The sequence below is a fragment of the Polyodon spathula genome, chromosome 19 (assembly GCF_017654505.1).
Source record: "Polyodon spathula isolate WHYD16114869_AA chromosome 19, ASM1765450v1, whole genome shotgun sequence".
NCBI classification, from domain to species: Eukaryota; Metazoa; Chordata; class Actinopteri; order Acipenseriformes; family Polyodontidae; genus Polyodon; species Polyodon spathula.
In genome coordinates this window covers 23572395-23600105 of record NC_054552.1, presented here as the reverse complement: position 1 = coordinate 23600105, position 27711 = coordinate 23572395, and the positions used below count along the sequence as shown (strand labels likewise).

General features: G+C 38.6%; 1 protein-coding gene across 2 annotated transcripts in view; it reads left to right on the top strand.

Moving 5' to 3' along the window:
• Window positions 1–6274: 6274 nt before the first annotated feature.
• The window catches only part of LOC121294699 (TBC1 domain family member 2B-like), a 34990-nt gene continuing 13553 nt past the window's right edge, over window positions 6275–27711 (top strand). Inside the window, exons 1-5 of one of the 2 annotated variants that reach the window (XM_041218698.1) lie at window positions 6275–6694; window positions 11372–11519; window positions 20572–20737; window positions 21325–21491; window positions 21860–22086. In XM_041218698.1, the coding sequence (XP_041074632.1) occupies window positions 6353–6694; window positions 11372–11519; window positions 20572–20737; window positions 21325–21491; window positions 21860–22086 (1050 nt within the window). In that variant the 5' untranslated portion in view covers window positions 6275–6352. Of the gene's footprint in view, window positions 6695–9629; window positions 10169–11371; window positions 11520–20571; window positions 20738–21324; window positions 21492–21859; window positions 22087–27711 lie in introns of those variants that run through there. The other variant, XM_041218699.1, reaches the window with a different exon arrangement.

Sequence of the window (27711 nt, the reverse complement as noted above, 5' to 3'; positions counted from 1 at the left end):
GAAATTGACCACCGTCACTTTTAGCTCCTTCTTTTCTGCCATCAACCAATCATCTGCTTTCCCTAATGATTGGCAAGCATTGCAGCCAATCCTTACTCAGTATGATACTGCTCAGGGTTAGGTAGGACACACGCAGACTGAAAGCAAGAAACACAAACTGAGATCTTTCCAGAATGGGGCAGGATATCATTTAGTGAATATATGCTTCGTTCAAAACCGCACATGACAAATGGAAATGCATGACAGGTAAGATTTATGGAATTATTGAATTACTTATAACACCTTTATTGGGGCAATAACATTTTCCTATTTCTCGTTAGCACTACAACTTTCTTGCAAGTCCATTATCATTTTGTTGTAGATTCATTTGGAATAGCTGGCTTGATATAGTCTGTACTTTAAGAGTGAAGATTTACTGCACAATTCTTCACATGTGTATGTGTGTGAGATTCACAGGATGTTGTGGGGCAGAGAATGTGAATGAGCAATGACTGGTTAAAACAGTGGCTTGAAGACGATCAATCCTTTATCATGCTTCCCAGCTACAGTATTGCAGTTTTACAGGGATACCTGCTTTTATTGTGTCTGTAACTCTTGATTATCCAGTATTCCTCTGGCACAGCAACAAGAGCACTGTGAGGCAGAAGGGGTGCTTCTAGGGGTAGAAGAATCTAGGGCACACCACAGCAGTTTCACTGCCAGTAGCACAGCTGGCTTGCTTACTGTCTGGCACAGACTGGCACTGGGCATCCACCTCTTCCAGCTGTTGACCCTATGGTATGGAACACAGATCTCCTGAAGCAGACACAGGCTCTGGACAAACTAATAGAAACACCTGGTACAATGCTGATGGGCTGCCTGTAGGAACAGCGCAACAAGATGGAGGCCTGTGGTTTGAACTCTGATGCCTGTCAGATATCTTTAGCCGTCCATCGAGTAGCAGTGACCATGGCAACCGAAATGGTTTAACTTGTTCAACAGGGCCTCTGATTCCTCCAGGGATGCTGGGGAACAGAAATAGGCTGGTTATTCTCAAACGTCATCACTTTTGACAATTAAAGTAAGCAGTCTTGGATAAACACTTGCCGGATATTCGAGTTTGTGAGATTTGATAACTGTGCCTAAGACAGAATTACGGTGCTATCATTATTAAATGGTCATTCATTTAATTAATATATAAATCATAATCCAATAGTCTGCAAAATGTGTGAGACAAAAGTAAATGAAAAGCAACACAAGGAACATTATTCTCAGAGGGGATGTATAATCTTTTATTGCTACAGATAACAAGCCATAATTATAAGAATGAAACAAAGTAAAGAGCACTTTGGCATAATAAGCATTTCAATAATTAAGGTTTAAAGGTCTTTCTTGTTACTTTTGCACATTGTTTATGTTATTCACAATGGTTCTGTTGCTCAAATTTCCGTCTCTCATTGGCTTTGATCTTGCAGCTTGATGGTCATTTTCTGGCATGATTCCTCATTCCAGTCATCTGACACTGTGACCTTTCAACTCTGTTGACCCCACAGTAGTGAACTCCATGATCTCCTCCCAGTAATGGGTTCACTAATAGGTCATGATATACTTTAAGAGATTTACTACAATGAGCATAATGATACTTACCATTAGTTGTAATACACTAGTCATACCAATTATGGGCAAGTGACGTGAATGTCGAACTGACCAAAGTCATTTAGCAGAACCATAAAACTGCATTTTATCAATATTAGGCTTAGCTAAAAATTATATGCATTGCCTATATTTATAACATCAGCAATTGTTTTCAATCTCCATTAAGAGAGAAACAATCTTACTTTCCACCAGAAGAAGGTGATTAGGAGATATACACAATTATATAGTGGAGTCATCTGTTTATTAGACTTGCTGATCTACATCCATACAAGCTACATGTCCCTGTTTCAAGTAACAGTTTTAGTATCTGTGTGACACACTGTGATAAAAGGCTTGAAGGCAGGTGCTTGAGTTGGGTAGTGCTTCCATACCAAGTGGAAAAGTATGGCAAACATTGCACTGGAGAAAAATACCACCCGATGTGTCAGAGAATGGGGCTGTTTTTTAAATGCATTATAAATTCAATTAATAAGCATTGCAATTTTGTTGTTTTTACCCAGGTGTTCTCGAGCATGGTTTATCAATAAGTGCATCTGATGAGATCAGCGGGTGTTGCACATGGTTTAGTTTACAGAAAGAACTGGTGCAGAGGAAACCTATATTTCCTGAAGGTTATTTTTACTCTAAATAAACAACACTATTATAGCAACTGAAACCACTGATGTTGTTTACCCTTTATCCTTTACCCTTTATGGAATGCAAAAGGACAGTTCCCATAGTAAAGCCGTTGGTTAAAAAGCCAAAACATCTCTTCAAACATTTAACATAGCAATGGTGTCACAATGGAATGAATCAATATGTAATCCTTTCAGTTGCCATGCTACCATGTCATATCAGTGGACTACCATGGCAGTAATCAGACCACAAAGCATCACCAGCAATGGTCGACAAAACTTCAAATAAACAATAATTTCCACCTGTATATTCTGTACATTTTTCCTCACTGAAGGCAAGTTATGTTTCTTGTTAGTATGCCTATGATATGAAGACTTGAGTTAAATGCGTTTGGGTGCATCTTGACAGTGTACTAACTTAATTATTAACTTTATTATTTAAACAGAAAACTAATAGTACACATGGGCTATGTAATTAAATGTCATCACTTTTTACTGAAAATGTATTAAATCTCACTAAATATATTGTATGGAGTACAACAGGCCACGGACTTGAAATACCGAATACAATGATTGATTGAGTGTCATTTCTAATTACATGTAAACAGATATTATGAATGAAGTGGAACAATACCATAGAAATATTAGGTATTGCACTGGAATTCATATAGTTTTGCGATAATCATTTTAGAATGTAATCCAACAGGGGAAAATGTTTCCACTTTATTTTATAACAACCCGCTTCTATTATCTGGTCATGTTTTAAAACCTGAATAAATCCTTTTCCTGCAAAATGTTCATGACATGTATTTTCTTGTTTGTTTACAGGTCTGTCCACTTAGTTCCTAGTCATGGGTTATTTTACACTGTGCTGGGGCAGAACCCCCCAGAGACAAGTGAATCTCATTACAGTACACTACCGCCAACAATAATTTCTGGGCTACTTGCATATTAGGTAATAAGTCATTACACTGACAGGCAGGCAGCATTAGTCATTTTTACAGTACCAGTTTGGTTGTGTTGTATTTGAGCAAAAGTTCCAGTGAGAACCTCTGTCTTTTTTATTGCAGTGGCACCTGCTTACATGTCACTAAAGCATTCCAGTTTAAGTGACAGCATCAATTTTTCTGCCCTCAGAAATGCATTCCCGAGGATGCATTCCCGAGGATTGTGTGCGTTTAATACAGACAGTGCTCATTAATCTGCCAGTTTTCATATCTGGTAAATCCTATCAGTGGCTCCGTGCCTGTGAGCTGGGATTCGCAGAACCAGAAGTCTAATTGATTTAGTCTGCCACGTTTGACCATTTTCAGCTTTTTTTTGCTTTTAGTCAGGTCAGCATCGGATTCATGTTTCTCACATTGTCACTTATTCCTGATTGCAAAAAGCACCATTCACTGTGCTGTAATGCAACTTTTTACAGTTTTATACATTAGAAGTGTCTTGTGTAGATAATCAAAAGTACTGGTTCTGTTCTTTTGGAATGCGTATAATGTGACTCACATAGAAACACAACAACTTGTGATGGGGATGACAGTTCAGATATTAATTGTGCACATCATCACATCTTCTTCTATCTGTAACGAAAAGCCTTTTTGTCCAATGAGTAAATGACTCATTTTTTTTCAAAAGGGGAAAAGACACCTGTTACAGTTACAAAACCAGAAATAAACACAGCAGGTATTGTTTAATTTCAGACAGTTTATGTAAGTTGTTTATTTCTCGCTTTGTAACTTGAAAATATGTTTTTTGTACCTCTTTAAAAAGTAGATAGATTGTTACCTTAAGTAAAAAGCTCTGAAATCAGTCCCTAAAGTGTTTCTTGCTTGCTTTGTACTGTTCAAATATAAAGACAATCTCAGAACATTTGCCTTGCTTCAAAACAGTGTCCATCTGTCTTAAAAGTTCTGTCAGTTACATTATTTTAAACCAAGTGTTCCAATGTACAGTGAATCAGAGTTCATGGTTTCCTCTCCCCCACACAACCTCCTTCTGAATGAGCAATCCTTTCTTTCCCTGCATTGTGTCTGCCCTGAAGAGGACACAGGGTGACTCTGCCTCCGGCTGATTTGAAGCTTCACATTCACACGAACGATTCTCTGCAAGTTCATACACGTGTCATACACACAGATAATTATTCTCTGCAAGTTCATCCATGTATCATACACACAGGTAGTTGGGAGGCATGCCTTTCCCAGGGCTCCAGAACTAAATACCTGTAGAAAAGTGTACTGCAGTATTGTACATCATGGTAAAAACTTTGACAAGTCTTCTAGGGTTCGTAGAGTTAAACAGATACTTCATCTACATTTGCATCATCTGGGATTATGTGTGCTTTTGTATAATTCTACTGTATATTGTGATTTCTCTATCGATCTAATAAATAGTATCAACTCTTCAAACCTTTTTGTATAGCGATATAGTGAAATTACGCTTGCACAACCCAAGTGTTTTTTTTCTAAAACAACCTTTCAGTCTTTTCAAAAGGAGCACGCTTATTGTTGAAAACTTTCATTGGTTAAGAGACCCTAGAAAAGTGCTGATGGTGTAAATGACCCTTTTGAACTTTCTTCAGAACAATGTTTTCTCTGTTGTTCAAAATTACACCAAAATGGATGTATAGGGGTTGTAATCACCTGCTATATATAACTCAAACTTTTATGAAAATGGGTGCCTCTCATGACAGATTCATGTAAATAATTTAAATGATATATAAAATATCCAGAAAACCATGCCAGACAGCAGATTTTTCTCTACATTTGCACCCCAGCTTCCCTGATAGAATATTCATGTATCTCTCCAGAACAATTCAAACAGCCTGCTCCTAATCAGGGTGAGTCAGTGCTTACAATGTTAAGACGGGTGTTTCTAATGTTTTGCCCAACCCCTGTAATACCCTAAGTGTATTCTGTTATGTAGACTTCATATTTTTTTCAGATAAGGCCTGCTCCTTTTATTTGGTAAGACCGCCTCCTTTGCTACACAATGACATCACTGTGGCTCTAGTTTTGATGCTGAGCCAAGACCTTTACAGTAGGTAATGTGATTTTTAGTCAAGCTGGTATGGACAATGGTATGATAGTGATGTGACATCACTATTTCATACCTTTGTCCACTTGATTAAGTGTGCCAGTGGTATCCCTATAACCTAAAAGCGATGCATATCCCTACTTCAAATCCGTTTCAGTTCAGATGGGCAAGACAAAGTAATGATCTTGCAGAACTTGCTTCTGCCCCAAACTAGGTAGACAGGACTGAATGATCCTTCCAAAGGCACAAAAACAACTTCCCAGTGGTTCCTGTAAGCAACGGTCCACATACTCAATCAATCAATAGCTAGACTATTGCATTCTGTAGCAAACTTTAGGGAGTGGATTTTGTATTGATTTCAATGGGAGATGTATTAAGATCTGCCTCTGTTGAGATCAATATTAGACTTACATTTGCCCTTCAGCAAAGGTACCAGGATTCAACTTAGTATAGGGTATCTCATTTTGAAAGTACAAATGCAGAATAGCTTGAACAAGAATCCTGCTACAGTTTTACTGAAACCTGCAATATGATTCACTAGCACCATCTAGTGATTATATATATATATATATATATATATATATATATATATATATATATATATATATATATATATATATATATATATATATATATATATTACAGCATTGCTTACTCCCAAATTGCCGGTTTGAACTCTTCAATTATATGCATGTTTATGCCGGGATTACACCTAAACATACATTACTGATGAAGTTCAGGGGGGTTCTTCGCTGCTGAAAATGCTCTAATAAAAACTAGAAGTGTTGTATCCCGTCAGGTCTATGTTGATATAGTAGTTTTATCAAACGTATTGTGTTGTGAATGGACCTGAGTTAATACAATGCAAACTAGTATAACTAAAGTAATAAGTGCAGCTTGTACTGCAATTTGTAAACGAAAATATCAAACTATCTATGTTTAGGGTCAATGAACTACAAATCCTATGGTGCTTTGCGACGCCACGAGTTATGAGCGGCCAGTCATGAGGCTGGAAGTGAGTATACATTTGTATCCGCTGAACCTGGGCAAGAAGAAGAAAGTTTTAAAGAAAAATGCATGGAGGTGATGGGAGTGAGGTCGGTCCTGCGCGAAACCCGAGGGTTACGCCTGTGAGGTCCCTGGATATGACAGACAGTGAAAGCGCCAAGGACCAACCCCCGAAATTATGCGGATTTTTGAACAAGCTAGCTGGGAAGGGGCCACTGAGGGGTTTCAAAACCCGCTGGTTTGTCTACGATCCCAGAAAATGCTATTTGTATTACTTCAAGACTCCCCAGGACTCCCTACCTCTGGGACATATTGAAATAGCCGATGCCTGCTTTAGTTATGAAGTGGACGCTGGCGATGAAGGGCAGTTTGAGATCCATACAGCTGAAAATGACTTCATCCTCAAGGTAAACCAGCTGTTTCATTTTGGAATCAGTAACAAGAGTTTCTAACTCCAAAACAGGGTTACTGTTATTGCTACTAGGAACCATTGTGTGGTTGTCAGAAGAGTAACCGTATTTGCATATTATTATTATTATTATTATTATTATTATTATTATTATTATTATTATTATTATTATACTGTTAAATGCAGTGGAATTCGTTTATTTGGGAAAAATAAAACAAATCGCATTGCCAAAGCAAATCAATGAATCAAACAACTGGCAAAACGGAATGTTAAATGACCATCTCTGACTAATATCAGACAAAAAGCAATTCACTGTAATTCTATACTTTTACAGTATGCTACGTGTAGTCCTATTGTGTATTTGTTTTTCTCAGATATTTGGAGACACTGTTTATCACTAGTGACACAGTGCACTGTTGTTAATGTGTAGTGTAAATCAGTGAAGAGATTTAGGGCTTGCTTTGAGTTGCGGATGTGGGTGAAATGCAAGTACCCTCACCTCGGCGTTGAGTGTTTATTGTTGTCAGAGTCTCAAGTGACACTGTTGACATGTTTGCAAGTGAGAATTCAAACGCCCTCACACACCCACTGGAAGTTCTTGTCAGCGAGGTGTTATACAGCTCCGTGAACTTGGCGTCCATTTAGTTAAAGAAAATAAACCGGTCTAAGTAATAAAGTGGTGGTGAGAGTATATTGCGAGTGTTTTTCAGAAGCTTTGGGGTTCATATTTAACCATACCAATATCTACAGGTCATTTAGTTTTGAAAGAAAGTGAAACTGTTTATTTAGTTCCCCTTGGTTAGAAATTGGTTATTTCCTTTGTGCTGAATCTGTACCAAGTCTATGTGATGTAGTTGGTAGCTTACTGTAAGATTGTTATTACCCTTTCCCGTCCAGGCAATGTCTGAAGCTGTAATTGCGTTGCTATTATGGATTTCGGATATCTCAGTTAGTTAATGGGATTTTCCCAAGCATGACAGTAACACAAAACCCTGCCACAGCTGCTGCAAATTCAAAATTCGAACTATATGTACACAGTATAGAATAAGAAACGCCAATGAATAGTTTAATGATCATTGGATAGGTGGTAGGACCCAGCAGCTATGACATATTTGAATGTAGTTCTTATTTTAAACTAATAGAAACACAAGCTTGCATTTCCGTTATAAGATACTATGTGTGACAGGTCATTTGAATGGGGTACCATTTCCAAACTTATGAAAATGAGCCATGGTCTTGAGTACTTTTAAAACAGCATCTCTATACTCCTAGTAAAACCAGTCATGGATGCCACCTCTATGCAGTGGGAGTCTTATGCATGAATTGTTTCTTTTATTTCTAGATGTATTGAGTGTACAGTATTCTAGTTATGGATAACATACCTAGGTTGCTGTATTCCTTGCGTCCTGTTTATTTATTTTTTGTTGGGAAGCCCTTGAAATAAACTTTAAAAATGACACTGATATATATATGTTTTTTTTTTCGGTCATCTCCCAGATGGTGAAATATGTGGTGAAAGGTTATGAAAGTGGGCATTTTTACCATCTTCTGACAAGTGCTCACCAGGCAGGGCAGAACTAACACATGAAATTCCAAATACTGATATCTGAGGAACTGGAGACCAACAGTAGACCAAAAGTAAAATAATAAAAAAAAAATGTGAAACAAAGGAGAATGCTGCCTGACAGCAGCTTTCAGAAGTGTAAGGATAACCACCCTTGGTAAATAAAACATTCCATAAGAAAATGTTGATCTAATTAATTATATTTAAGTGACTACATGTGCAGTATAACACTGCCTGTCTGTGCATTATCTCAGCATAGTCATGAAGCCAATTACAGTTGCATGGTTATCGCTGGCAGAGTTCACAAAGTGCGCAGATTACCACAATCTGATCAACGCCAGATAAACATTACAGAGAGTCGCTGGACATTGCAAAGCAACAGAAAATTAAATCTGTTCTGTATGGTTCTCTATGGGTGTTGCTGCTTGAATCATTATCTCTAGTGGTGCAACCATTAATTGCTTATCAATGAATCATGATGCTTTCTTTACATGATATATTGTATCGGAGTAGAGGTACTGTGTGTATTGTTTTCATTGTGATAACTCCTCATAGTTTACAAAATTCATCACCCACTCGATATATCGTGGGTGTCGGGTTCCAATATAAATCTGCTATGTATCAAGGGCCGTGAGATAGCAAGAGACCCATAGAAAAACAAATAGGATAACACTGTACAACCACTCCCTTTTTATCGGGGGTGTCAGCGTCCAATATAAATCTTCTACGCAGCCCGCTTTTCCTCATTTTTCTTATAAAAACCAGCACACAGTTTTAATTTGTACAGCAGAGGGTAATTGCTTCTCATCAACTTCAATCTCCAATTAATTTCATGAGTCTTCCTCTCTTTTCTCAAATGAACAGACCTGCTGTATTGAAAGAATCCATTCCCAACATTGGAGGCTTGTTGCTAGGGAGCTGACATCACTGCCTTGTGACTTTTGCTAGTGCATTGCTGCCACACGTGAACACCTCATTGGCTAAAATAAAAACCGCTTAGATAGATATTTAAGTAGATATTTAATTTGCTTTGCATTAGTATCTGATAACAGTATGATATTAATGCATTATTTTTTTTTCTAAAATTTAGTAGTCGTCAATTGTTTTTTTTATTATTTTGTCCCACTTTAGGATATCCAGTTATTATTTAGGCTCAGCTCACCGTTACCACCCTTGGGCTGACTTGGGAACGTCAAAGATGAGCACACACAGTCCTCCGAAGCATGTGCTGTCAGCCGACCACTTCTTTTCACACTGCAGGCTCACCATGCAGCCACCTCAGAGCTACAGCGTCGGAGAACAACGCAGCTCTGGGCAGCTTACCGGCAAGTCCACAGGGGTCGCTGGTACGCGTTGAGCCGAGGACACCCTGGCCGACCTAAGCACCTTTTCTGAAACAATTTTGGCAAGAAATAAACTAAACATAAACAACAGAACACACATGAGAGGTTATTAAACAGATAACAAATGAAATATTAGGAACAAGTAGGTGATCTAATGTATATTGATTAATACATCTCCACCAAACACTGTTTTATTTGAAATCTACAACATTACAACCACTCAAGGAAGTCACAATAAGTAATGAGGTTGTGATGTGATGATGTCAGCATCGTGAAGCATCGTGAAGCATCAGTGTATAGCTGAACTGACTTTGTTGATGGTCAAAGTCTGACTAGGCAGTTTGTAATGTACGTTCCATTATTACATCAACTTCTCCCTCGAATGAGTCTGCTTCGAGTACAAGTTCATTCTGTGGAACAGGTTGCAGAGTGTTGAAGTCCCACAGCAAGGGTCTTGAGACAAGTAACATTAGTTTCTTTGGGAAACCTTTTGAATTCAAGTCCTACAGTGTTAATGATGCGAAAGACCAACAGAGAAAGCCAAACTGACAAACAAATACTCCAGGTAAGGAATGAAAATACTGCTGCTGAGCCTCAAGTGATGTGTGCAGGGTTTTTGACTGCTTTTAAAGGCCTGTGTTTTTCCTCTTGAGCGAAGGCCTTGAGGTTTCAGTTAATTCAAAATAGGAAGTTAAGAAATACTGTCAAGCTTCTGCCTTTCACTGCTTTCTCTATTTCATTTTAACAACCCTTTTAGATAAACTGTTACAGATTACTTTTTTCGAATACAAAAATGTAGTTTCTGGCATTTCTTAATGCAGGACTATGTATGGCACGAGTTCTGTTCTGCCATGGTGACTGTTCCAAAAAAACCACACTCTGCATTAGTAGGAAATGGATAGTATTTCGTGTGCCACTGAATTTATGGGACATCTTCCTGCTTAAAATCTGTTATCTATTTTTTATGTTAAAATGGTAAAAAAAAAAAAAGTTATCTTTGTTATTCGTAGTGTAGCGTGTTTAGCAACACTGTCTTTTATTTCAATTGCATCTATCCCTTAATGTGTCCCTTATAAAAGGTTACCTTCTGTATTTTTGGTTATACTCTGCATTTACCATAGTTTACCCTGGTTGCCAATATACTTTACTATGTCTTGTTATTCTTTACAATGCTTACCTATTCTTTACCATGCTTTCACTAGGCTTCATTACGCTTTGCTGTATTATGGTAAACATTTCAAAGGGGTTACACAGCTAGGCGTGAGGAACAGTTGAACTTCTTCACTGTGGCCCCTGTTCCAAGCAAAAGCTTCTCAGCCATGTCTGCAAGTGGGCATTTCCCACAATCTGTTTTCATTTTGGGAAGCATTGAGGAATGAGGCCTAACATCCCTGTAGCTTGAGTTGGTTAAATGTAGGTGGTGCAGTGAAGAGTTTTTACATTTGCACTCGGTTTAATGTGAATATGTGACGCGTTACAAACCAAGTCAGATGTTGTAGTTACTCAACCCAAAATACAGCTGTATAACTTGTGCTTTTACCATGTTTTAATTGTTTGTGAAAAACAATGACCAAATATTTAAACTATATGTTTAAATTGCCTTTATAAAACTGACAGTAAAAAGGTAATTCATTTGGCAAAAAACACAAACATACATCAAGGCTGTGTATAAACTTTCACTCTTGCGGGTAAAGGTAATCTGAAATAACATGACCCGTACCTTGATAAATATAGGAGAAACTGAATAATGATGTATTGATTTTCGCAGGCTCCCAACAAACAGGTGATGAGATACTGGTTACAGCAGCTGCAGCAGAAGAGATGGGAGTTCTGTAACGCTCGAGGAGTGGCCAGGGATAGCTGGAACTCTCCCACACTGCCAGACCTTCCAACAGGACTGGTCGCCAAGGATACAGGTATGAAGAAAACAAGATGACATAACATTCTCACTTTTATGATGTTGGAGAAACGCAGAACCATTATAAGCAAAGGGTGTGCCGTGTAGCACAGAGTTAAAAAACCCTCATAGCAAAGCTAGTTTATTGATACATATTGGGGCCTACAATATACAGAAGTGTAAGGAATCTGAAGAATAAGGAGATGGTGACAATCTGACTTCCACTAATGTTTCTACAAATATCTATAGTTCCACTGATACAATTGGGATAGAACTTGCTACGGACCTCGTTTTAAGTTATTGAATGAATTATAATAGGTATGTAGAGGCTGTCTGCCTGTCCATCCAGATGTATCTGCATGTCCAACTTACATTTTTTCATATTTGGAGAACCACTTGTCCAATTGTAGTGAAACTTGATGAGAACCTTCTTTAGCTTCGGTTATTGAGCGTATCATATGCTGCCCTTATTCTGTCCGTCTGTCTACTTCATAGATTTTTCTATATAGCTGTGTTAATGCTAATGGGACTTGCTGAGAAACTTATGTTGTTATTAAGAGTTTCAGAATCTGGGGGGGTACATGGAAGCCCCCTGTTTATGTCACACTACGTTTTTAGATGCATCTAGAGAAGCGCTTATTCAAATAAGATGACATTTTAAAGGGCGCACCTTAGCACAAGCTATGTTAGAGTATCAGACTATATAAAGACCACTTACACTCTGTCTGTATATCACACTTGCATCAGATGGCTGTTGCTTGTTGTGGTCAACCTTGGTTAGGTAGCTGCTGAAACAAGGAGACGTGTAGGTGGATCGCATCATCTGTAACCAAAACCTTCAAGAATTTACAAGCACAAGCTCTAAGGTGTGACCACCAGCCTTGGTCTGGTCACACACACACACACACACACACACTGCTCCCTGCCTATAAGGCTCTCGGTTATAACGTGCCTTGGATATAATGCTCCTACAGCATGTCCCCCCAATTCCCTGTACTAGTGATTCATGCAATATTTCTACAGTAAATACAGTACCGGTGTTGTTCAAACTGTAAACAACTTCTCAGTCTAACTTCCGTTTCTGTCTCTCCCTTTTGATACAGTATCTGAACTGAAGAAAAGCTGCACTGGCAGTTTATAACACAGACGTCTTATTCAGCATATGTTTTATAACTAAATAAATATTAGGCCTATTACGTGGTATTCTTTCCTAATGTATTTACTTTTTAGTAGCTTTTAAGGAACTGCGGCTTTTTCTTGGGAGACAAGACGCTCCAGCTTCGCTTCAGCCCCTCTACGGCATCCGAACCTTGGCAAGCCCATTCCCTCTTCCCCTTTACCAACCCGCTCTCCTTCTTGCACGTGGTTTATTTGTCTGTCGCTTTGAACTGAACTCCCGACCGCCGTTTAGCCAGGATATTTATAGTTTAAAAACTGCTCATTAAAATGATCCACGAGAGGGAGTGTTATTTATTTATTTTTTTTTGTAAAAAATAAAGCGTTGATTACATGGTGCTTTATGCATGGTTAATTCACGGAAAGTTTCATTTTTGCTTCGCTATATGTGCACTATAGAGGGGGGAGTTATTTTTTGTATTTTGGCAAATGCGTGTTATGTGTCCCGTGGAGCCCCTCCACCCCGTCCCCCGTTTATAACATGCTTTGGTTATAACGCTCATATTGTCTGTTCCCTGAGATCCGTGTTGTAGCAAGGGAGCACTAATATAAAAAAGTGATTATGTAAAAGCATTTATTTTAGAGGACCGAAAATGTAATGTGTTTATATATTTAAGTAATGGCTTTTATTGTAGCAATTTTCACTTCCAAATGTTTTCATGACTGACTGGACACTGCAGCTTTAAAGTTGATTGTTTGTTTTGTGAAAAGATTTGAAATGACAAAATGGTGGACACACTGCAGCAACTTTGAATTGTATTTTACCAGTCATATAAATACGTTAACTGCACTTCTTGATTCTTTAGCGTGACTGTGTGCTGTGCTGTACCTTTTGAATTTTAAGCATGCCTAATTGTAAACGTAATTAGCTACCTAATATTAAAAATACTCCCTCTGCAATGCCTGTCATTTTGTCCTTGTCTAAGTCAGCGCTCCACTTCTGCCTTAACGACAATGTTTTCTTCCCTGGGGACCTCCAAAACAATTGGCACAACCAGGAAATTCATGCTCAGTCAGTTTGCATTATAAGAAGTCATTTACAGTAAATGAGTACTAAATTTGGCCAGGACATTGTAGAAAAGTATTGGGAAATTCATTTTCCTCAGAGTTTGTTTTAAGTGTGTGTGTGTGTGTGTGTGTGTGTGTGTGTGTGTGTGTGTGTGTGTGTGTGTGTGTGTGTGTGTGTGTGTGTGTGTGTGTGTGTGTGTGTGTGTGTGTGTGTGTGTGTGTGTGTGTGTGTGTGTGTGTGTGTGTGTGTGTGTGTGTGTGTGTGTGTGTGTGTGTGTGTGTGTGTGTGTCCACCGCTACGTGTTTTAAAATGTCTGAAATACTTCTGTGGCTGCTTTGATTTGGACTCCGATTTCCTTGAACGAGTTTAGTCAAGAAATTGCAGTTACTTATCTGTATGCTTCTGCCTTATCTAAAAAACTAAAAAAAAATACTGTTGTCAAGAGGCCATAGACAGCTGCTTTGAAGCCGTTCTGTTGACAATGAAAGTAAAGATCTGGCAGGTCAAATAAGCCCAGAATGAACTGACTTCATATATATATAAAATTTTATTGTTATTTATTTTACACATATATTTGCGGTATAAACAGAATATTGAACGATTGTTCGTGGTATGTACATTTCTTTATTCGCCTTACGAGGATGTTGGGGTTCGTGGTTTACTGGAACATCCTCCTGCAATGAATAAAAACCATGTACCCTGAGTGATCATTCAATATGCTCTGTATGTAGGTCTTGTGGTAAGCTGGTTTGTGATATTCTTGGTGTGTGTGGTGTCAGTAACAGTATAAAGTCTCTGTTTTTTTTTTTTTTTGAGTGTGCAGCGAGTCCCCACACAGCACTGAAGGCTTATGAGCATTCTCCGATCTCACAAACCTAAAGCCAGAATCACTTTTACTCCAAGCAAGCCAGACCAAAAATGGGTGGGATCATCCCTGCTTCTTACCCGCTCCTGAATATGCTCGGTGTCTGGGCAGTAGAGTTCATTGTTGCACGATGAGGAGAATAAGTCCCGGCGGGTTTCCCATCCCCCACCCTGGGAGAGGCTGAGCCAATGGGTTATAATTTGTTGATTTAATAAATAATTACTTTTTTAGGGAATGAAATAGCAGTTCTAATTAATAACCTGTTTATTTCACAAAATGATAGTATTTTCAAAGCTTGGTTACTTATTCTGAAGAAATCTCTGCTGGAAAATGTTGGACCTAAAAAAATAATAAAAAAAAAAAAAAACATACATTTCCGTTGAATAAAAAACAAAGTTGATTTTATACTTTTGGAAATGGTAGTATTTACTCCAAATCCACTAACCTACAGTAAACCTGAATGTGGTTTGACAACTTTTTACAAATTTATCTCCAAACACTGTGTATTGAAGTGTCCTATATGTACTGTATCTCGACAGCGCATCTGTAAAACAAATTCAGTCTGTGACTCAGATTTTAATGAGAATGATACAACCAATTACCTTGAAAATGGCTGTGCTATGTCTGGTTTTTAATTATGCATGGTGTTTTTAAGAAGGCCCAATGTAGTTTCCTGTAGCACCTGGGAGATTTGTTGAGCAGGTTTTTTTTTGTTTTTTTTTCCCCGGAGACCGATGAGGAAATAATCTAATGTAAATACTGTAAGTAGGTCTGTTTGCAGTACTTGCTTTCTGCCTTGAAACTCTGGCTAGTCTCCCAGTCTGCTGTTTGCTGCTAATGGAGCACAGCTTCTAAAGCAGAGAAAGAAAGAAGAGATTTTTAGGTCACATTTGCTTTCAATTTAGCAGACTGCCAGACTATTTGGTAAGCAGTGTATTACGCCAGCATCTTTAAAACGGCAGTTCCAGTAACACATTGACCCAAGAACACAAGAAAAGGAAGCGGGATGGTTATTGTGTTTATGGAATCGAGATGATTTTGTACTTTTTTATATATATAAAGAGATAGGGGTTAAAGAGAATTGCAGATCATTTCTTGGTGAGGATGAATAAACAATTTGCTTACCTCTTGCAAGTACAAACAGCAGCAATAGTAGTTGTGTGTGCGACTTATTTATTTTTTATTATTATTATTATTTATTTATATATTTTGAATTGCAGGTGGAACGTTTACTTCAGAAGTGAATGCCTGAGCATGAAAGTGGAACAACATACTAAAAGAAACTTGATAAACTTATTGTCTTCAGTGACAAATGATTTAACCAGTAGCCTTTCTCTGTGTCGAGGTCATGTTTGTGATTGAATCTGTTACATTTCTTATTGCGTTATGGATTGTTTAATAGTTATGGTTGAGTCTACATTTACTTCTTCCTGGGCTAAAGGACAGTTGCCATCTTGACTAAAAAAGCCTCACTTTTAGACCGCACGAGTGAGTCTTACACAGGAAGCAAGCCAGGAAGAGCAGCTTGGCTTTTATATTTTCAAGAACAAGTCTTTGTAAAGTAAAAAAAAAAAAAAAAAAAAAAGCACAGAACAGAAGGAGATTAGAGTGATTAAGTTAAAGCCTTATTTAGCGCTCCTTTTAAAAATTAGACAACAATTTATTGTAGCGCCAAATCATTTGTGGGAAGAATTGTGTGTGTTATGGAGGTTCTATAGACTATGGAATGAGCAAAGCCTAAATACATCCTGGTAGGCTGCTCAACTGTCCAGGGAGAGGGACTCGATTGTTCCTGGTAGTGTTCCTTGTTTTCCTCTCTGGAGAAGTTATGAACCACCAGGTGCAAAGATTATTGAGAACGCTGATGCAGTTAATAGTGCTGAACGTGTTGCTGATCCACTGAAGCTTAAGTGGCATTTGCAGAAGAGCTAATTACCTTGGCCCGTGGTTGGAGAAATATTTGTGGCCTATGAGAATGAATGTGTTTTTCCCACACTTTTGAATTGAGTCTTGTGTATTACTTCATGCCTGTGATTAGTCCAGTCTGTTAAGAGCTGACCTCTTTATTGGACCGGAACTGTTCTTTCCTTAACCGTTTGACTGCCACACAGATGACAGGTACGGTATTTAAACAGTTGTAGCAACGTGGGGACGTGTAACATGATATTTTTTGGAATTCTGCTACTTACTCTTTAAGTAGATCATCGCCATTGCATTTGCATGTACATTTTTAACCCGTCTCCGTTAAATCTGATTGGCTACAAGACCCCAGATTTCAACTTCCCAGCAAATTAAAAACTTGGCCAGGTACAATGGAGGTAGTGTATTTTAAAAAAGACAGCCTGTTTGTTTGTCCCTATTGACAAGACCAGTTGTACTTTGCTCATTAGGTGAGACAGTACAATGACTAGACCAGAGGTCGCACTACCTTTTCTGTTCATGCGTTCCTGAAACGCTCATGCCCAAAAGTTTGCGTCCCATCCATCAACTATATATTTTAACATAAAGGCTAAGAAACTCCAAGGATGTGCATCTTGGTACATTTTTTATGTACCTTTAAACTCTATGGCATGTAGAGTTTAAAAAAATCTGTCTATGTATAGATTCATATAAACAAAGACACACTTTTTTCTTTGTTACATGTTCTAACAGTAGACCCTTCGCATGACAATAAGATGGAATTCTAAGCACTGTTTGTTGCCTTCAATTACGTGTGTTTTAATATTTTTCTGCATTCCAACAACAGCAACAGCATGTCTAAAGAGAAGATTCTTGAAAAACAGTACATCCATATGTTGTTTGTTTTTTGCCCAGCAGCTCTGTCACACACAGTACATCTTGTCGTCTCGATAAACAAGCCACGGATACTTCAAAATTATTAGAACGTGGGTTTCGTTTTTGTGCATTACTGCTGCTTGCAACTGCTTCGGTCACTGTAGTACTCATAGTCAGAAGTAGATGGCTGAGATGCAGATGGGTGATCTTCTTCATGAGAATCCCCTTAATGCTGACTGCTTAGCAAAAATACTTGCGATTACACTGACAGCAAGTCAGTTGTCACACTCTGCACTAGGAATTCATTTTTATGCTTAAAAAAATCTGCAAGGGCAACCCTGTTAACCCTTCCTTGTAAGTTTCGGGTCTGTTTGACCCGATTCTAGTTTCCAATTGGCTTAAATGCTATTTTTCTTTTCATTTTCTGTATAGTATTTTATGACTTTTCCTAAGTTGGGGTCATGAAATTAAACACAGAAAACAGAACCTTTGAGATGTTTACTTTTTTTAGAACAGGTCATGTATACAAATAAGATGTTTCGGGTCACCGTGACCCGTGGCATTTATCTGTGTAGATTTGTGTGCAGGAATAAAACAAACTTCTTTAATTTGTTACTTTATTATTATTATATTTGTATTATTATTTCTATCACCTGTCTGGAGATATTTATAAACAAGTAAACAAACAATTTTTATCTACTAAGCAGAGCCTAATTTTCTCTGTCAGTATTGCAACAGCATCTCACTGGTAAAGACATTCCAAAATGAGGAGCTCCCAGGTTGGCAGTCAAAGAAGTTTTATCACAGCTCCTGGACTAAAAGAGCATAAAAGAGGAAAACCTTTGCAAATAAAAACATTTAATCAATTTAAGGCTGTTTAAACTAGTTTGAAATTGCGTCGGGTCAGTGTGACCCAAAACTTAACACATGTACCTAAAGTCTGAACATAATAGGAGGGTTAAACTAGTGTGGAAAATAACAAAAGCACAACGTTAAATTAGGCGACTGCAAAAATGAAATGAGAGTTAAAAGTAGCACCGGGGATGAGCAATTCATGTAATTTGTCACCTCTGTTTGAAATAAAATTAAAGGGACCAGAATTAGGCTCAGGCAAGATATGAAGGTAAAAGCAAAGATTGTTGTGCAATTAACAGCTTTTTTGGAGTTTTAATTATAAAACAGAATCAGCTAAATTTGTCGTCTGATTAAAAATAAAACCCCAAAACTTCAAGCCCTACGTGTGTGTGTGCGTGTGTGCGCGCGTGTGCGTGCGTGTGTGTGTGTGTGTGTGTTTGTGGGCGTGTGCGTGTGTGCGTGCGTGTGTGTGCGCGTGTGCACGTGCGTGCGTGTGCGTGCGTGCGTGCGTGCGTGTGTGTGTGTGTGTGTGTGTGTGTGTGTGTGTGTGTGTGTGTGTGTGTGTTTGCAGTTACTTTTTCCTAAATACTTGGTTTTTATTTCTTAGCAATATGGGCCTCTGTTAATATGTGGCATAACAGATTATTTTAAAATAAAATATAATGCATGGTGGGATACTATCGTATTCATTTCCATTGTTCATTGCGCTGCTAGGAACTGCAACCAAAGTATTCTAATAGTGTTAGTGTGTGGACACATTACGCCCGACTAAACACGAAACAGTACTTCAGTTTGGATGCTACAGGTTTAAGCTGGATTCATTAAAACGTTTTTGAGTACGGTTTGCGAGATTGGTTATGTAGTGTGGACAGGGCCTAAAAGTAAATATCCTTAATATTGCTGGCAAAGCCAAATATGAGGCTTAATGCTGTCGCCTACAGGACTGGCGTTCACCTATATCAATGCTGTTACATTGCAGAACAGTGTTTTTTTTTTTTTTGTAAACAAGCAAGTATTTTACAGTCATTGCTGCAGTGTAATAGGTTACCATGAATATGCATGTCTGCGACCCTTTCCATTCTGCGCATCCGGTGAACTCAAGACAAAATATACTTCTGTCCAATGGATTTATTTTGTGCTAACACCACCTCTGTAGACCTCTCTTTAAGGTCACTGTAAAGATTTCGTATTTACTGTGTAGATCTCTTGATCTACCCCCATACTATGCACTAGACTTCCCTGAGCACCATGTTACTGGATCCTCAGCTATTGCACCATCCTTGCACTGTTGCACTGCTAATATGTCTTTGTAATAATTTGCTGTAATCCTTACTTGTTGCATCCTAGTTCATATTGTACTTTTAATAGTATTATTTGCGCTTACTGCAACCTGTGCTGTATTTAAATATTAATCTTGCATTGTAACCCTGTACTACCCTGTAACACCTGTAAGTCACCTTGGATAAAGTTGTCCGCCAAATAAATAAATAATAATAAATAATTGTTTTACAGTACCATCACTCAACTTTTCAGTCAGGTTGTTACAGTCATATAGTATCTAAGCTTGAATAAAACCCAAAGTTCAGTACTACACATTTCTGTGATGGTTACATATATCTGTGTCTTTGACTTGCGTAAAAGTATAAAAAAAAACAATAAACAAAGACTAGACAAGGATTTGTTTTTGTGTCTTACAGGTCCCAATCAGCTGACAGAACAGATCACTGAGCTGAACAGGGTTCAGTCCCAACTAGTTCAGATAGTCTACTATAATTGTACAGTTTCACATTAAACTCTTGGTGCCCTTTTTAAACTGTATTTATTGCAAGCCTAAGGCGGTTTTTGAAGAGTTGCAGACGTTTAGGGATCTGAAAACAATAGATATTTGCATTTTGTTTCCTGAGACCTTCTGGAATGTTAGCATTCATGTGATGAAAAAGATGCTGTACTTTTATTAATCCACAGTACTGTGATACCCTGGGGAGATTCCAGAGAAATGTACCCAGTAAGCCAACTTTCTTAACACAATAAGAATGTCTGTTATTTCCCATTCGTCATCATTGTGTCAAAGTGATTTCGTAGCTGGCTAAGGTTATGGGAAGCAGCAAAAAACACATAAAGGAAAAATAACCATGCATATTACATTTTTGGATAATTTTCTTGACAAATAATAAATTGGACTCAACCCTAAATAGGGTTTTAGTGGGTAGTTTAATCAAACAAATAGACACCTGCTTTAGTGAAGTTGGAAATGCCAAACTTCTTTCTTCTATAGCTGTTCAGTGTCTTGGAGTTGTGCTAACTTATGTATGTCAGCTGACTTATAAATGTAACATATGATCAATAACCTTAAACAAAGTGTATTTTAATGAGAGCCTGCTTGTTTTTTAGATGCCTTCTCGTATGAAAAGCCTAGTGACTCCACAGAGAGTGTCCGCAATGAGTTTGCCATGGAAATTGCCCCAGAAGGGCTTGTGGGAGTCAATGCAGCAAGAAACCCTGCTGCCCAGCTCTCCACCATCAACTTCTCCTTTAAGCAATGGGGCACCGAGTTAAGGTGAGGTACCTGACCATCCCTTACACCCCCTTACCTGTCAGTTACCTGTACGGATTTCTAGCGTTTCTTCAAGATTGCAGCTAATGAGGCAATTCTATATATCTCACTTGAAGTTCACATCTCTTGGTGATGGGACTGTATGACTCGGATGTGCCATTTTTTAAATAGTTATATCAACCATGTACTTCAGTTACAAATCGTAGCTGGTATCGTAGACAATGAGCATTGCTTTTTTTTTATCAAAAATCAAAATTTGTAGTGTCTAAACTTTTCAGTTTTTACACACTGAAATGCTATTTGTAATGTATGCTCCTCTGTAATGTAGTCTTACTTGGTCATTTCACTTTAGCAAACCCTTGCTTAACCCCACAGTACCTTTTCTCCTGGATAATGACCAGCATGCTTTGCAGCCAGTGACATGCATTAATCCTGAAGTCATTGCTGAGGTGAAATCAGTAATGGAAAATGATACAAACTTTTATCTTGCATGAAACTGTAAGGTACTTTTTGTTTTGTAGTGCCTGGTCTGGGGAAAAGGCTGTACTTTTAATGTTTCATTTGTTGTTCTTTTTCTTTTCCCTTTGAAGGAATTCAATGTCCTATCTGAGATCAGGCAAGGGGAGCAGTGAGAACAGGAGAAGTGTTTTTTACACAAGCAGTGAGGAGTGGGAGATGATTGACCCCACTTCGAAAGACTTTCAGGATCTGGCGACACAGGAATACACAAGGAAATCCCAACTGGAGACAAACAGAGGTGCTTCGTTAGTAAAAGCTGTATCATATCGCCAAGCATAGAGTCACTGTTAGAACAACTTAATACATTCAAACAAAATAGACGACAGTGGATTTGTGTACAGTAGAGGCTGTCATATCCAATTTAATTGGTTGTAGGAGTCCATTGGATATTTAAAAATATCCTATCTCAGAGGGAGTTGTTATTCTACATTGCTTTATTGACGTTGGTTGCTTTATTAATGACAGGTTCTACTGATATATATATATATATATATATAATATATATATATATATATATATATATATATATATATATATATATATATATATAATAACGTGATCGCATGGTTTTCATATTAAAAACGTACACCAACTTTTCTTTTGTAGTTTCCGTTGGCTCTGCTTTCCCGTTTGATTTTAGCCGCAATTCTTCGAGACCGAAGCGGCCATTTCTAAGAGACATGATCGGACCGAGCAAAAACCGGAGCAGCAACGAAGCCTCCCCGGTGGAGTGGATCGTGAGCAACGGCAACAAAGCCTCTGAGAGCCAGCTGAAAATCCAGAGCCTGCAAGAGGAGCTGACCAGACTGAAGGAAGAGCACACTAGCCAAAAGGTAAGATGGGGATAGGTGGAGTTGAGAACCCAGAGGGTAAGAAGCAAGTGGGATCTGTTAATCGAGGTGTGGAAATGTTCAGGGTAGGAGAAGCCAGGGCACAGCGGGCAGATTCCAGAGATCCTGTTAGTTCTACTGGAAATCATTTTAGACATGCTAAAAGGAACTTTGGGCTAGATTCTCAAAGCTGTTTACTCCAAATCATCATTACCAATGCACCCAGTAAACATACCAACATTGAAATAAAGACAACTTGGGGCTTAGTTGTTCATTATTCGCTTTACAACTGTAACTGCTGTGTTTGTGCTAAAGATGGTTTTGAGCAAGTAGCATTGAGTTCAAAAAGCAAAAACAGATGTTTTAAATCCACCAGCACACATTTTTCAGCTTTCTCAGCTTGTTTGTGATTTCATTCAGTTTCTTTGTGCAAAATCCGGTTCTGTGTTTTTTTTACAAAAAAAAAAAAAAAAAAAAACATTGCAAAAAAGTAAGTAATGTAGTTTATATATGGGTTTTGAATTGCAAAATTCTGAACCACTTACATAACAATGTAAATAGGATTTAGTGGGTCACTGTGTTTAGTATGGTACTCGTCAATTTTGAAACATCATTACATACCGTATAGTTTGGGTTACAGAGTCACCTGCCAATTGAATGCTTGCCATTAGTCCTCTATCAAAGTCTATTGTGACTGAATTTGACTTGCAACAGGAAGTTGCAGTTTATATGTACAACTCCTGAAAAACAAGTGATTTTGTTAAGCTGTTTTGTGACTCAGTGGTATAATAAAATGTTCCACGTTACCGTGCCCAGATGTAAATGGAATTATTAGGTTGTCTTATGGTTTCGGTATATCCCAAAATCAACAAATCTGGAGTTTAAAAAAAAATGTCTTTTTTTTTTACATCTGATTCAAATAATGTATTTTTCCTTATTTTATTTTCTTATAGTCAGTTGAAAAAACAGTAATAGTTCAGCAGCTATAACAGGCCAGTGCTAGCATCAGCTTTTAAGAACATAAGAACATAAGAAAGTTTACAAACGAGAGGAGGCCATTCGGCCCATCTTGCTCGTTTGGTTGTTAGTAGCTTATTGATCCCAAAATCTCATCAAGCAGCTTCTTGAAGGATCCCAGGGTGTCAGCTTCAACAACATTACTGGGGAGTTGATTCCAGACCCTCACAATTCTCTGTGTAAAAAAGTGTCTCCTATTTTCTGTTCTGAATGCCCCTTTTTCTAAACTCCATTTGTGACCCCTGGTCCTTGTTTCTTTTTTCAGGCTGAAAAAGTCCCTTGCGTCGACACTGTCAATACCTTTTAGAATTTTGAATGCTTGAATTAGGTCGCCACGTAGTCTTCTTTGTTCAAGACTGAACAGATTCAATTCTTTTAGCCTGTCTGCATATGACATGCCTTTTAAGCCCGGAATAATTCTGGTCGCTCTTCTTTGCACTCTTTCTAGAGCAGCAATATCTTTTTTATAGCGAGGTGACCAGAACTGCACACAATATTCAAGATGAGGTCTTACAAGTGCATTGTACAGTTTTAACATTACTTCCCTTGATTTAAATTCAACACTTTTCACAATGTATCCGAGTATCTTGTTAGCCTTTTTTATAGCTTCCCCACATTGTCTAGATGAAGACATTTCTGAGTCAACAAAAACTCCTAGGTCTTTTTCATAGATTCCTTCTCCAATTTCAATATCTCCCATATGATATTTATAATGTACATTTTTATTTCCTGCGTGCAGTACCTTACACTTTTCTCTATTAAATGTCATTTGCCATGTATCTGCCCAGTTCTGAATCTTGTCTAGATCATTTTGAATGACCTTTGCTGCTGCAACAGTGTTTGCCACTCCTCCTACTTTTGTGTCGTCTGCAAATTTAACAAGTTTGCTTACTATACCAGAATCTAAATCATTAATGTAGATTAGGAATAGCAGAGGACCTAATACTGATCCCTGTGGTACACCGCTGGTTACCACACTCCATTCTGAGGTTTTTCCTCTAATCAGTACTTTCTGTTTTCTACATGTTAACCACTCCCTAATCCATGTACATGTGTTTCCTTGAATCCCAACTGCGTTCAGTTTGAGAATTAATCTTTTGTGCGGGACTTTGTCAAAAGCTTTCTGGAAATCTAAATAAACCATGTCATATGCTTTGCAATTATCCATTATCGATGTTGCATCCTCAAAAAAATCAAGCAAGTTAGTTAGGCACGATCTCCCTTTCCTAAAACCATGTTGACTGTCTCCCAGTACTCTGTTACCATATAGGTAATTTTCCATTTTGGATCTTATTATAGTTTCCATAAGTTTGCATATAATAGAAGTCAGGCTTACTGGTCTGTAGTTACCTGGTTCAGTTTTGTTTCCCTTTTTGTGGATCGGTATTACGTTTGCAATTTTCCAGTCTGTCGGTACCACCCCTGTGTCAAGAGACTGCTGCATGATCTTGGTTAGCGGTTTGTAAATTACTTCTTTCATTTCTTTGAGTACTACTGGGAGGATCTCATCCGGCCCAGGGGATTTGTTTATTTTAAGAGCTCCTAGTCCCTTTAACACTTCTGCCTCAGTTATGCTAAAGTTATTTAAAACTGGATAGGAACTGGATGACATGTGGGGCATGTTGTCAGTATCTTCCTTTGTAAAAACTTGTGAAAAGTAATCATTTAACATATTTGCTATTTTTTTTCTTCCTCTACGATTTTGCCATTTGTATCTCTTAAACATTTAATCTCCTCTTTGAATGTTCTCTTGCTGTTGTAATATTGGAAAAACATTTTGGAATTGGTTTTAGCTCCCTTAGCAATGTTCATTTCTATTTCTCTCTTGGCCTTTCTAACTTCCTTTTTGACTTGCATTTGCAGTTCTGTGTACTCTTTCTGTGTACTTTCTTTTTGGTCCTTTTTTAATGCTCTGTAAAGTGCCTTTTTTCGCTGAATATTTTTTTTAATTGATCTATTAAACCATTTTGGCAATTTAGTTTTACATTTAGATTTGTCTACTTTAGGGATATAATTGTTTTGCGCCTCTAGTACTACATTTTTGAAGAACAACCATCCTTCTTCTGTGGGTGTTTTCTCTATTTTACTCCAATCTACTTCTGTTAGTCTCTGTTTCATACCTTCATAGTTTGCTTTTCTAAAATTGTAAACCTTAGCTTTAGTCTTTACTTTTGAGGATTTAAAAAACACTTCAAATGAGACCATGTTGTGGTCTGAGTTTGCCAGTGGTTCTCTGACCTCTGTTTTAGTTATTCTATCTTCGTTATTTGAAAAGACTAAATCAAGGCATGCCTCCCCTCTAGTGGGTGCCTTCACAAATTGTGTTAGGAAGCAGTCATTTGTCATTTCCACCATTTCTATTTCGTCCTTCGCGCTACCCACCGGGTTTTCCCATTTTATTTGGGGGAAGTTGAAATCCCCCATTAGTATGGCTTCTCCTTTGCTACACACATTTCTAATGTCATTGTATAACAGATTATTGTGCTCACCGTCTGAATCTGGCGGTCTATAGCATGCTCCTATTATTATGCCTTTTGAATTTTTGTCTGTTATTCTGACCCATATTGATTCGGTTTTATTTTCTTTGTCCAGGTTTAACACCTGGGCTTCAAGACTGTTTCTTATGTATAGCGCTACCCCTCCTCCTCTTCTGTCCTGCCTGTCTTTCCTATACAGTGTATACCCACAAATATTATATTCGTCCCCATCACTCTCAGACAACCACGTTTCTGTAACACCTATCACATCATAGTTACCTGTTAGTGCAGTAGCTTCAAGTTCTAGAATTTTGTTTCTGATACTTCTAGCATTTAGATAAACACATTTAATGGTTGTCTTACCTGAGTTGTTGTTCTTGTTTTGATGCGGTCTCCCTTCTGTTTTTTTGTTGATTTCTCCCCCCTTCCTTTCTAGTTTAAATGCTTCCGAACCTGCTCGAGGATCTTTTCTCCAAGTAGACTAGTTCCCTTGTTATTTAAATGCAGTCCATCCCGTCTATACAGATAGTCCTCGTTGTAGAAAGTGGTCCAATGATCAAGATAGGTGAAGCCTTCCCGTGTGCACCACGTCTTCAACCATTGGTTTTGATTTATTATTTCCAGCTGTCCATATGGTCCTTTGCAAGGTGCGGGTAGTATACCAGAAAATACCACAGTTTTGGTTTTCTCTTTTAATTTCCTTCCTAGCTCTCTGAATTTGTTTTGCAGGGATTTTGGTCTGTCTCTTCCAATGTTGTTTGTACCGATGTGGACGACTACTACCGGGTCGTCTCCTGTTCGTTCTAGGAGCCTGTCCACGTTTTCAGTGATGTGCTTGACCGAGGCTCCCGGAAGGCAGCACACTGTTGTAGTAAGGGGGTCCAAACTGCGAATTGAACTTGCTGTGTTTCTCAATATGGAGTCCCCAACAATCATGACCTCCCTTCTTTTTGCTGTCTGGTCACCACTGTCAATAGGGTCCTGGATGTTGTTCCTTTCATTCTCTTGTTGTTGGTTCTGCTCATCACAATTCTGAAGTGACTCAAATCTGTTGGTTGTTTTGATTTCTGGTGGTTGTGTTTGACGAAGTTTCTTTTTTTCCCTGCTTCTGCCTACCTGAACCCAGCTGTTCTGACCTTCTATCTCCCTGGTGGCTTTCAGTCTGTTAGGGGTGATGCAGACTTCCATGAATTGTGGGTGTGCCAGTTCCTCAAGATCTTGTTGCTGTCTCACTTCTTCCAGCTCCATTTCTAGCATACTTACTAGTTTATGCAAATCCTGGATCGCGCGGCACTTTACGCACACTTGGTTTAGCTCCGCTGGGTTTTCTCGGATTTCCCACATCAAGCAGGTGTCACAGATTACTGGCTTGAAGACCATGTTGAGGGTTTTTTTTTTTTTTTGAAGTTTAGTTTCTTCTGCAGCCGTCAACCTGCTTTCAAACTGCTTCGAAACTGCTCTGTACTTTTCCACGCCTGTACTTCTCCCACTCGCTGTCGCTTCCACTCGCTGTCGCTGGGAAGACTGCCTCGTTTAACTGCGTTGTTCTGCTGTGCTGTCGGCTCCTCCCCTCGCCCGTGTCTCAAAACGGCGCTGAATTTGAATCAGCTGCTCCGAGTTTCAGCTTGTTTGTTATCAGAAAAACACACGCGGCTGTGTTTCCCCAATGTCCTCTGTTTTCTGATTAAAGCAATTCAAGATGCAATTTCTCCTTTCTGCTTCGAAACTGCTCTGTACTTTTCCACGCTGTACTTCTCCCACTTGCTGTCGCTTCCACTCGCTGTCGCTGGGAAGACTGCCTCGTTTAACTGCGTTGTTCTGCTGTGCTGTCGGCTCCTCCCCTCGCCCGTGTCTCAAAACGGCGCTGAATTTGAATCAGCTGCTCCGAGTTTCAGCTTGTTTGTTATCAGAAAAACACACGCGGCTGTGTTTCCCCAATGTCCTCTGTTTTCTGATTAAAGCAATTCAAGATGCAATTTCTCCTTTCTGCTTCGAAACTGCTCTGTACTTTTCCACGCCTGTACTTCTCCCACTCGCTGTCGCTTCCACTCGCTGTCGCTGGGAAGACTGCCTCGTTTAACTGCGTTGTTCTGCTGTGCTGTCGGCTCCTCCCCTCGCCCGTGTCTCAAAACGG